At 35.8% G+C, this 13,310-nt stretch overlaps 1 protein-coding gene across 1 annotated transcript in view; it reads right to left on the bottom strand.

The window, feature by feature from the left end:
- MON2 (MON2 homolog, regulator of endosome-to-Golgi trafficking) overlaps positions 1–13,310 on the bottom strand; it is a 388,187-nt gene that overhangs the window by 23,824 nt on the left and 351,053 nt on the right. The window contains 2 exon segments of the mRNA XM_053719242.1: positions 9,405–9,528; positions 11,797–11,857. Coding sequence (XP_053575217.1) covers positions 9,405–9,528; positions 11,797–11,857 — 185 coding nt within the window.

Genomic DNA, 13,310 nt, shown 5'->3' with positions numbered 1-13,310 from the left:
AGCAGGTTTACTGGCCTGCTTGCCCTTGTTCCAGGACTGGTTAGGCTTCCAGCCTTGTCTGTAACGAGCAACAGTTCCTCCCTGTTTTGGTGCAGTGGAGGTTGGCGCTGCTCCTGCTTTGAAATTCCGAAAGGGACGAAAATTAGACTGTCTAGCTTTAGCTTTGGCTTTGTCTTGAGGTAGAGCGTGGCCCTTACCTCCTGTAATGTCAGCAATAATTTCTTTCAAACCGGGCCCAAATAAAGTTTGCCCCTTGAAAGGTATATTAAGTAATTTGGACTTAGAAGTTACATCAGCCGACCAGGATTTTAGCCACAGCGCCCTGCGTGCCTGAATGGCGAATCCTGAATTCTTAGCCGTAAGTTTGGTTAAATGTACTACGGCCTCCGAAATGAATGAATTAGCTAGTTTAAGGACTCTAAGCCTGTCCGTAATGTCGTCCAGCGTAGCTGAACTAAGGTTCTCTTCTAGAGACTCAATCCAAAATGCTGCCGCAGCCGTGATCGGCGCGATGCATGCAAGGGGTTGTAATATAAAACCTTGTTGAACAAACATTTTCTTAAGGTAACCCTCTAATTTTTTATCCATAGGATCTGAAAAAGCACAGCTATCCTCCACCGGGATAGTGGTACGCTTAGCTAAAGTAGAAACTGCTCCCTCCACCTTAGGGACCGTTTGCCAAAAGTCCCGTGTGGTGGCGTCTATTGGAAACATCTTTCTAAATATTGGAGGGGGTGAGAACGGCACACCGGGTCTGTCCCACTCCTTAGTAACAATTTCAGTTAATCTCTTAGGTATAGGAAAAACGTCAGTACTCGCCGGTACCGCAAAGTATTTATCCAACCTACACATTTTCTCTGGTATTGCAACAGCGTTACAATCGTTGAGAGCTGCTAAGACCTCCCCTAGTAATACACGGAGGTTTTCCAATTTAAACTTAAAATTTGAAATATCTGAATCCAATCTGTTTGGATCAGAACCGTCACCTACAGAATGAAGCTCTCCGTCCTCATGCTCTGCAAGCTGTGACGCAGTATCAGACATGGCCCTAGAATTATCAGCGCACTCTGTTCTCACCCCAGAGTGATCACGCTTGCCTCTTAGTTCTGGTAATTTAGCCAAAACTTCAGTCATAACAGTAGCCATATCTTGTAATGTTATCTGTAATGGCTGCCCAGATGTACTAGGCGCCATAATATCACGCACCTCCCGGGCGGGAGATGCAGGTACTGACACGTGAGGCGAGTTAGTCGGCATAACTCTCCCCTCGCTGTTTGGTGAAATTTGTTCAATTTGTACAGATTGGCTTTTATTTAAGGTAGCATCAATACAGCTAGTACATAAATTTCTATTGGGCTCCACCTTGGCATTGGAACAAATGACACAGGTATCTTCCTCTGAATCAGACATGTTTAACACACTAGCAATAAACATGCAACTCGGTTACAATTTTATTTAATAAAAACGTACTGTGCCTCAAAAGCACTAAACGATTAAATGACAGTTGAAATAATGAACTGAAAAACAGTTATAGCATCACTCTTAACAAACAACACAACTTTTTAGCAAAGGTTTGTTCCCATTAGTAAAATAACACTAATTAAATTTTAAACATAAAAATTACAGAGCAACGTTTTAAATCACAGTCACTATTAAATCTCACAGCTCTGCTGAGAGAATCTACTTCCCTTCAAAGAAGTTTGAAGACCCCTGAGTTCTATCAGAGATGAACCGGATCATGCAGAAAATATAAGTGTAACAGACTGAAAATTTTTTGATGCGTAGCAAAGAGCGCCAAAAAACGGCCCCTCCCCCTCACACACAGCAGTGAGAGAGAAACGAAACTGTCATAATCAAAACAAGCAAACTGCCAAGTGGAAAAATAATGCCCAAATATTTATTCACTCAGTACCTCAGAAATGCAAACGATTCTACATTCCAGCAAAAACGTTTAACATGAATTAAATACCTATTAAAAGGTTTAATGTACTTTTACAGAGTAATTCCGGTGAAATACCATCCCCAGAATACTGAAGTGTAGAGTATACATACATGTCATTATATCGGTATAGCAGGATTTTCTCATCAATTCCATTCAGAAAATAAAAACTGCTACATACCTCAATGCAGATTCAACTGCCCGCTGTCCCCTGATCTGAAGCTTTTACCTCCCTCAGATGGCCGAGAAACAGCAATATGATCTTAACTACTCCGGTTAAAATCATAATAAAAAACTCTGGTAGATTCTTCTTCAAACTCTGCCAGAGAAGTAATAACACGCTCCGGTGCTATTGTAAAATAACAAACTTTTGATTGAAGTTATAAAAACTAAGTATAATCACCATAGTCCTCTCACACCTCCTATCTAGTCTTTGGGTGCAAGAGAATGACTGGGGGTGACGTAGAGGGGAGGAGCTATATAGCAACTCTGCTGGGTGAATCCTCTTGCACTTCCTGTAGGGGAGCAGATAATATCCCAGAAGTAATGATGACCCGTGGACTGATCACACATAACAGAAGAAAGAAGGTTATTTATGGACAGCTGACAGTCTGTACTTCTAATAGCAAGTCAGTTATTTTTGTTTAAATAACTGACTTGTACCGATCATGGAAGTGTAAGTCAGTTGTAAAGGTTGACTTTACAACCAACTTGTATCTAAATAACCACCGTTGTTTTGGCTTTTTTTTATCTGTTTCCTTAAAATAAAACTTTATTTGGTTATAGATATCACTGCAAAACTTATATTCATATATAACTGTTAAAAACCACAGGCTCAGAGCCGTCATGAGCACTCTCCCACCTTGAGGGAGATCTGGGGGCTCCTAACCGTCCTACCCCGGCAATCGTTGCCTGTAGAGTGACAGGAATCACGTGATGCGCGGTGACGTTACGCAACTTTATTTATACTTAACAATATTAAGTATAGGAGGAGGGGGCATGCTGCTTAGAAGCCTGTGTCTCAGGCATCTAAGCAGCTACAGACCCCCAAGAACCACTGTTGGAAAGAGAATTGCCTAACCTTTCCAACAGTGTAAGTCTTGGGGGTCTGTAAAAAAAAAAAAAAAGTAAAAATATGTTTTTTCAAAAATGAAAAAATAAAATAAAAAAACCTTAGAAAATATTAGCACCCAGGTGGGAAAGTGCTTAGCACTCAAAGGGTTAAGCTAGTTGGAGAAATATGTGATTAAAGTGATGACACAAGTTATTTTCTTTTAAGAGGAAATTAATACATAGAACAGTCTCCCAGCAGGGGTGGAGGATGAAACATAAAAGCTATTAAACATCATTTGCTTTATAGACATTATATGCAAAATGATGGGACATGCTCAAAATAATATCTTCATGTTTCATAAATATGCTTTCCATGTTTAAAGCTGTTGGGTTATTAAAATATAAACCACAATGGTGAATAATAAAGGAGTTGGAAAACACTTTTCATTAGTCGTTAACTCTAGGGGAGTGATTAAATATAACTAAGGACTCAAGTCAAAATAATTTTACTTGCAAAAAAAAATAAATACATATATACTTATTCATGTATTTATATATAACTGAAGTCAATAACTAAATAAATTTACAATGATATTGTTTAAACCTTATATTACACACAGAGGTTTCATTTTGAATTAATTTTATGGCAAACTGTTAACAGCATCTTAAACTAAAATCAGTCATAATCCTTATCATTTAGCATTGGGAGATGATTCTAATTCAATTTCCTTTTAAGACTGGAGCGGAGATGAAGGTTTACATCCTCACACAAGGTCTTTGTAAGACTCTATATACTTTTATTTTTCTGACATAACAATTATAGAGAACTCCAAAGGTTCCATATGAACAAAAAAGGCACACATTACTGGCCCTACAGCTAAAAGATAAACTTTGCGTTGAGTACAGTGGATTAAAAAGGGAATTTAGAATGTGTGCAGACTATTTCGTAGAATTCAATAAACAGAACTTTTTTTTTTCCAGTTGCTAAAATTAATAACCTTTCCTCTCAAAGAACCTGTGACCTCAAACTAAGCCTACAAAGTATGCATGTGTCCCTTGCTTACCATCGTCTTAAAATAATACTTAATATTGTAAATAACAGACATGCATTGGAAATGTCCTTCACAATAAGATAAAGCAGGAATTCCAGACAATAAACAGAATGAGTAAGTAAATACATAACACACCAATAAGGCTTTTTTTTTTCAAAAAAACAACTCTTTAAAATGTGCTAATTAGTTCAGCAAAACCAGCTTAAGCTGTAAAGACATCCAATGTAGTTACAGAACACAACATCTAATTACTGGGTTTAAATTAGATTTCAAATAACATGCACAGTTCAGGATCCATTTTATTTATTTGTAGCCAAACTCATCCTATTCCCATCGCAGCACTGCAGATAAATGAATACACACAAACAAGAAGTCACTTTGTCACACCCTTAACTGGAAGTGCAAGTCTGTGAAACATTTGGACTCTTGGGGACTTTTCTCATTTTCCAGAATACAAAAAAAAAGAGGAGGGAACATTTTATATCTCAGCACTATTGGTTTCACATTACTAACTGACATAGGTTCAGCATTTTACGATTAAACAAAATTGCTAAAATAATTTAATGAACTTAATAAATCTGATATTGTTAGTTTATTACTCCATGACTAAGAACTACATAGATTTCACTACGGCTGTGTGCATTTTACAGATAATAGAGAAGTATTAAACAGTACCATCTGTTTGCATGTGAACTAAAGTGAGAAGAGTGTGAGAAATATTGTAAACAAACTAAAAACATACATTATACAATCTTTTGAAATGCACTTTTTTTTTAGATGAAAATGTGAATAAAAAGAAATAAATTATTATTTTTTCATGGTAGTTTGAGTCCATGAGATATTATACCTTGAGTGCAACTACTGACCACTAGGAGGAGACAAAGATACCCTTCTAATTCCATAAGTTTTTAATCCCTCCCCCCTCTCTGGTATCTCAATTTAACGTATAGCAGAGAAAGGAGAAAAAACAGAAAGGTAGGAAATGAAAAGCAGGGTACATGAGGTGAAAACTAGAACTGCCACAAATTGAAAGAATAAATGTGGAAAGGTCAGCATACATTTGAGTCCACAAGCCATTACTCCTAGAATCTAATACGCAAGCATTGGAGTCCACGAGTAAATGGGTGGGACATAAATGAAGGCAGGCATCTACCATACACTGCGACCTGTAGGACTTTTCTACCAAAAGCAGACTAAGAAAAGTAAAAAAATGTAAACTGTAAAATTTAGTGAGTGCATGTAAAGTAGACAAGGTTGTTGCTTTGCAAATCTTTTTAACAGAAGCCTCATTTTAAATGCCTAAGAAGTGGAAACTGAATTAGTAGAATGGCCTGTAATGTGTTTTTGGGGAGACCTTCCTGTCTCCAAGTAAGCTTCGTAAATCAAATGCTTTAACCAGCTAAGATAACAGCTGACATTTTAAGGCTCTAACCACATTGAAAATATGGAAAAGGATACTACAATCTCCTGATTGTAGCCTTCTGCAAAGTGGATTAGAGTTGTTCATAAGTATAAGATCACTCCTTAAAGATAACTCTGGATTGTGGTTACAGAGAGCTTTTTAGAATATTAATTTACCAACCACGCGTGGGAATATATACTGCTAAAAGTAAAAATGAAGCTTGAATCAAAATATCATTCAGGTAGGAAGCTTCTGAAATACCTTGAGCTCATATCACTTTGGAAACATTATGAGAGTTGTAGCAAGACCAAAAGGAAGAGTAACCAACTGGAAATACTTGTCCAGAAAGACAAAAAACTGAGAAACTGGAAGCAGTCCTTGTGGATAGGAAAATTAAGGTAAAATGGTCTAAATGGTTTCTGTTTTGAAAGGACCCTGAGAAACTTGTTTAAAGTGAAAGCAAATCCTAGCGTTTTACAAATGCTAGGATTGACTTTTGAAACAAATAAAGGGGACTTTCATTCATGAAGTATAAGATTCTTTATTTGTTTTAACTGATCACCGTTCGTAGCTGCTACAGCAGCACACGGCTAAAAATTTTTTTGCTAAGAGGTGACGTTTTCACCTCTTAGCCAATAGCAGTGCGGTAAATCCGGCTCCCATGGGCGCCAAGCCAGATTTACCGCACAGCTATTGGCTAAGAGTTGAAAACATAACCTCTTAGCAAAAAAATTTTTTAGCTGTGCGCTGCTGTAGCAGCTAAAAACGGCGATCGGTTAAAACAAATAAAGGAGCTCCTTTATTTGTTTCAAAAGTGAATCCTAGCGTTTGTAAAACGCTAGGATTTACTTTTACTTTAAGTTTGAGAGCCAGAATAGGCCTGAATATTCTCTCTTTGTTTTTAGGAACAATAAAAAGGTTGGAATAAAATACATGACCTTGTTCCAGAATTAGAAAAGGAAGCCATAAGTTCTAAATCGAGAACAGATTGAATTTTTTACTTCAATTAACATATTTGCTTAATTCCTTTTTGGTATTATTTATTGAAGAAGAAGCATTGCACTACAGGAAGCTATCTGAAAATATTGGGTTAACCAACGACAAGAGGCAGTATTCTTTCCAGAAAGGATATAAAGAGATCAAAGCAAATTAAATAATAAAAGTAAATTAAAAAGTTGTTTTAAATGCTCTACTTGAATAAAGAAGTAATTTGTGTGAGTTTCATATCCCTTTAATCTGACCCTAACACATCCTATCCTATCTAGGGTAGTGCCTTCTTGCTAATTTAGAAGAAGGACCATGGCTTTGAACTTTCAGAAAGATCTGGTAGATTCAAGCTGTCATGAGAAAGAGATGACTTTTGGTTCCTAAACTAACAAAATGAACAAATACGGCTAATTAGGTCTATTCTTTCCTATATACCTTTTGTTCTAATAATATAAAGGTGCATTTTCCTCCAGTGACTGTAGAAATAATGGCATCCATACCAGGGCTAAATAAAAAAAATCCTGGAAAGGAAGACAGAAAGAAACCGTCTGCTAACTAAGATTTCAGCCACAGAGCTCTCTTGGTCATGACTGCTAAAACCGTATTCTTGACAGTTTGTGATATAAATCAAATGAATGCTGATTTCAGTAGATTCAAACGATCATGGAGATCTTCATGTAAAGAATCATCGGAAATTTAGTTTGATAGAGTATCACACCAAAGAGAAGAAACTGCAGCTACACAAACAATTGCTGGTTTAAACAGAAAACTTGCTTGATGGAATACATTTTATGGAAGGACTTAATGTTTTGTTAAAGTTATAAGATAGAGACAAAGAAATTCCTAGATAGGCCCATTCTTTGGAAATGCTTTCAGAAATGGCCTCAGGAAGAGAAAAAAACTTAAACTTGTATCCCTAGTGCTGCAGCACAACTATGAGTTTAACTCCAGCAAATGGGCTAAACACATAGTTAAAGCACCACTTGGGACCAGAGCACTGTGGGTCCCGAGCCGAAACTAAAGCTGATTAAATCAGTTGAGCAACTAGTGCTATTGAATATATCAGCCTCGGTTTCAGCTTGGGACCCAGAGAGCACTGCTGCGGAGGTTAAACACATAGCTTTGCCCTTTAAGCACTATATAAAAAAGTAATATTATGTTTTGCTCCTTAGGACTATCTAGAGTAAAAGCCACAGACAATCCATCACAGACAAACTAAAAGGGGTATTCATTTATTTTTTCAATACACATTATGGGGAATGCATGGCAGACATACAAACCTATGGGTAGCAATTAATCATTGCTTGAGCAACGCTGCCCCCTGCTCACGCACAGCCAATTAAGTGTCAGCAGGGCTGTCAATCACCCCGGCCGGACAAGTCTAAAGGGATTAAAAACCTCCAGCTAAGAGTTGGTGTATAGGTTAAGAAGCAGCAGTCTGATGACTGCTGCTTCTTAAAGGGACACAAAACACTTTTTTTTGTTTGATTTGTGATGTGTGTTCTAAAATGCAAATATATATGTATTTAAAAAAAACAAAAAACTATTACCTTTCTAATTACAGTACTGTACTATGTTTCTGAGGGTGCTATGCATATAAAAGTATTAAACATGATATAAATCACTGTTAGGTTACATGAATAAGCTGTATTATCACATGTAAATTTTGCCTAAATTACATAACATATTGTTGTTTACACTGGGTCCCATCCCCTACCCAAACTGTCCCATTTTACAGATGCAAATCTTCCACATTTCAAACGTTTTCTAGTCCCAAGCAGTTTGGATAAAGGGTTTTATACATGTTTATGTATATATCTCAATATATATCTTACAATAGCTACATACAAGATGAATATGTGAAAGCATTTAAAACTGTCACTTTGTTAATTTAAAATCAGTAACTGATCAAATGTACTTATCCAATCAGCTACCTCTATAATTTATTGATTTTTTTAATTTCAAGACCACATTGGAGTGATGCATTCATTTTCTAAACAGAACATCCAGTCCTTGCACTGATATTCTTTACAGACACCTGTTTAGGAATTTCTGTGTTCTTATGGATTGTGTCCGAAGGTGATTCAGACAAAAAGAGACTGTTCACTTCCTAGGTGGCAAGGAAAGCTGCACAGTGGTGCATTAGTGTGAGACAAACCTGTGAACAACCATTCATATGGGGCTTTAATGCTATGAACCTACATTAGCAGGGAGCCAAACCTTTAAAGGGACACTGAACCCCAATGTTTTCTTTTGTGATTCAGATAGAGCATGAAATTTTAAGTAACTTTCTATTTTACTCCCATTATCAAATTTTCTTCATTCTCTTGGTATCTTTATTTGAAATGCAAGAATGTAAGTTTAGATGCCGGCCCATTTTTGGTGAACAACCTGGGTTATACTTGCTGATTGGTGGATAAATTCATCCACCAATAAAAAAGTGCTGTCCAGAGTTCTAAACCAAAAAAAAAGCTTAGATGCCTTCTTTTTTAAATAAAGATAGCAAGAGAACGAAGAAAAATTGATAATAGGAGTAAATTAGAAAGTTGCTTAAAATTGCTTGCTCTATCTGAATCACAAAAGAAGAAAAAAATGGGTTCAGGGTCCCTTTAAGTCCCTGTTCTTGGATATTCATAATTATTTTGTTTGCAAAAACTATACATTTATATAAAAAAACTAATTACATAACTGAACACTATTACAAGAATTACAAGCGATACATTCCAACTGTTTTGTAAATACATCAATAAACAAGCATCAAATTATTGAATAAAGATATTTGATGCGATTTAAAAGATTTTTAATTGTTCCTAAATGATAAACTAATTGTAAGCATGAGAAAAGAGAGAACAAGGCCAATTAAACATTAGCAGAACTGAGTCAGATATCACACACATTTAAGAAGAGGCAACTGTTAACATAGTGCTATATAGCTCCAACACACCCTTCATTTACTTAATAAAATCCCTACCTGTAAATGATGAAGACTGTGAATGTATTGAGCCTTTATTGAGCATAGTCATAATTTTACCAACAAATTCCTTTGGGATAAAATTGGCATAAGGCAGGATCTCTGTGCTGATCAGCTGTACCACCTGAAAGAGGCAATAAGAATATATAGTGTGATAGATGTGTAAAATTACACAAGAAAAACAAAGTTAAACTGGGTAACTCGTATCGAATCTACTTGACATAGCATAATTTGAAAGTTAATTAGCAAGATTGCGGTTTGCTGTGTTACAGTATGCATTCATTTTCCTCTCCTTTAAAAACAATAATTAATGTTTTCATCTTTTTTTTTATTTTGTGATGTCAAGTCCTTGTGTGATTATAAAATTACTGGTTAAAAAAAATCTAATTTGTTTCATTCTCTTGGTATCCTATATATGTTGAAAAGAATACTTAGGTAGGCTTATGAGTAGTAATGCACTACTGGGGGATAGCTGCTAAATGGTGGCTGCACATATATGTCTTTTGCCACTGGCTTACCTGATGTGTTCAGCTAGCTCCAAGTAGTGTATTGAAGCTCCTTCAACAAAGGATATCAAAAGAATGAAGCACAGTTGGCAATAGAAGTAAATTGGAAAAGAAAGTTGTTTAAAATTGTACGCTGATACATGAAAGAAAAAAATGCCTTTCATGCCTACCCATTTAAAATATCTACCCCCTGTCCTATTAAGGCTCCATTTATCCTCTGCCCTCTTTAAGACAATCTACTCCTTATTCCTTTAAATTACCTGACCCCCTTACCCCTCTAAACATTGCACCTTTAAGAGCATCTTCTAACTATCCCCTTTAGCCTCATCTACCAGTCTACCCCATGCCCATTTAATACTACCTTGCCCCTTTCCTATTTAGGACTTGCTGCCCATACTACCTGCCTTTAAGGCTATCTGAACGCTTTAACCCCTGCCTCTTTAAGTCTATCTACCCTGCCCATTAAGAAAACTTAACACCCTTCCCCCCTCTAACCCAGTCCCTTTAAGACTATCTACACCCTACCCCTATGAGGCTTTCAACCAGCCTACCCCTTATCTGCTTAAGCCTAATGTATCCTTTTCCCCTTTAAAACTTTCTGACCCAATAACTCTCTACCCCTTGAAGACTCCCTGACTCTCAGACCCTTTAAGACTACGCAATGCACCTGTAAGACTACTAGACCCCTTAACCACCAGCCCCTTTAAGACTACATGGCTCCCTTACTCCATGCCCTTTTAAGACAGAGAGAATTTTACATTGTCACTCCTATGATATGTCACTCTTTTGAAATGCATAATCAAAACCAGAATACGTCTATGCCACAGTTTTGTTTCTTTTCACACTTTCCTCTTGGCTATACATCCAAGGGCATGTGACCTTTATAGTGAAGGGAACACTGGAGGCTTTATATTAAAGTGATGGTAAAGCCTAGCGTTTCAAAATTGTTAGTATTTACCAGTGTTAAAAATTAAAGTGACCATTCATCGGTTTAAAAAAAAAAAGAATGTACAGGGTACCTTTATTTTGCCGCTGCACAGTACCCTATGGCTAGCACAGCTATTGGCTAAGAGGTGGAAACGTCACATCATGGGGGTGGGGGGGGGGATTGTAGAGCCGTGCTGTGGGAGGCGCTTAGAATAGCACTTTGTCAGAGGCAAAATAATGGTACTTGTAAGTACTTTTTTTTTTTAAACTGATGAATTAAGGTCACTTTACTTTCTAACAATGGTAAATCCTATCGTTTTTTACATCATAGGATTTACCATCACTTTAAGGAAGTTTCTTACCTTGTCACTAGATACAACCCATTATTATTTATTGCATCTTAATGTGCTATTTGTACATGAAAAAGACTGAATAAATATAAAAACTATTATATTTGCTTTAATTATCTAAAAGGCACAAATATGCATGACAATCGCAAATATGTCAAAAGAAATGAAACAGCGTCATTCAGGATTAAAACTATCACCCACACTTTCTGTATTCTTGTCTTCAAAGATACAGAATTACTTTAACATGTGGAAAACATAATATCTATATTGCATTACATTGATTTGCTTAAAGGGACACTTTGCTCAAAATGTTCCTTTGTTCCAGTTCTAGTTTTCGTTCCGAAAAATGGATGTTCCTGTGCTGAATAAACCTACTTATTAAATTTACATAGGTGTATGTCATTTGTATACTATGTCAGTTTCAATTTATATTTAAACAGCAAAACATTTTAACATGTACAATTGACACTATTTCATATGATAGAAAAGTTTTGAAAGCAACATCCCATAGTATTGGCAGCAAGAAAATATTCCCGCTTGTATAGTTCTTTTTTTAACTCACACAGATGGCAATACAAAGAGAGCTCTCTCTTTTCTTGCTCTGCTCACCTCAACATCAATACTCTCGTTTCTTTGAAACTCTTCAATTGAAAGATTATCTGGAGGTGTGCTGTAAAAAAAAAAATAGGACAATTGAAAAAACAGTGGTCATTAACTCTCTACAACAGAAGAAGTAAAGTGATGCTCTGTTAGGAATAAAATTTCAAAGTAAAAAAAAAAAATCCTTTGATTTAAAAGTCTATACTTAAATGAGAAATGATTGGACTATAAACCCTAATCACACTCTTTGAGCAAGAACAATTTCCCATGCCCCATTTTACCCCTGAAACACGACACAGGGATTGTTGTAATTTATAGACTGAGTCCGCCCCTCCAAAAACAGAGAAAAAGAGACCGACCAAACTACTCTAAACCTGCAAACATCCCAATGCAAGAATTTACAGTCTTCCCTTATATTGTTTGCAAAAGCAAACAACACTTCAGTCAAGCAACAATGAGAAAATCTAAAATGTCAGCACATATTCTAAACTTTATGTAAAAACTACTACATTCAGGAAGCCATAGAGCGGAACATTGCTAAGTGAGATCAAACTGTAATAATTATTGCTACAAAGAACTAAACTTCTAAGCAAATTTGTTAAATGAATATATATGCATATGCTGAAAATGTATATACAGCCCATGCAAGCTGCTAGCAATCAGAGGTCAATGGTTTGAGTTAAAAATCCAAAAATTAAAAAATAAGGGAAGTAACATTGTTTTATTATATATATATATATATATATATATATATATATATATATACACACACACACATATATATATATATATATATATATATATACATACATACACACACACACACATATACTGTATATACACACACAAACATATATACATAAAATATTTAGATTCAGCTTGGAAGTGCTTAGTCAATCAACTGCCAGGGTGCAGGCAAAGCAATAATCCATACCAACAAAAGGCTTGCACTCTCTGGTCTTTACTTAGTAAACAGTGTTTAATGTAATATATGTATGTATATATATAAATATATATATATATATATATATATATATATATATATATATATATATATATATATATATATATATATATATATATAGTCTCCAAAGAAAAGCAGTTTCACCAAACGTTACAATTCACAACCTGGGTGCAAACAGTGGAATAACATAGAGCAGGAAAAAATTGCACTCTCTGGATTTAGCAAAACACAAATTTACTTACGTGACATACATATATACACATATATACATACATGCTGCTGGTAAAGTCAGATTTGGGGTAATCCTAGCATTACCCGGGTTCACTTGGGGTGGATGCCAGAGGATCGATGAAAATAAAAAAATATATAGTGTAGATGGGGGAATTACAGTACATCGGGCTTTACCCACAGTCGCTTGGGTAATCCTAGCATCTGACTATACCTGTAACATATATATATATATATATCTATATATTTATATACATACACACACACATATATATAGATACACACATATACATACATACACACACACACACACAGACTCACAAACATACTG

The sequence above is a fragment of the Bombina bombina genome, chromosome 6 (genome assembly GCF_027579735.1).
Source record: "Bombina bombina isolate aBomBom1 chromosome 6, aBomBom1.pri, whole genome shotgun sequence".
Classification (NCBI taxonomy): domain Eukaryota; kingdom Metazoa; phylum Chordata; class Amphibia; order Anura; family Bombinatoridae; genus Bombina; species Bombina bombina.
This window is presented reverse-complemented; position numbering and strand designations above follow the sequence as displayed.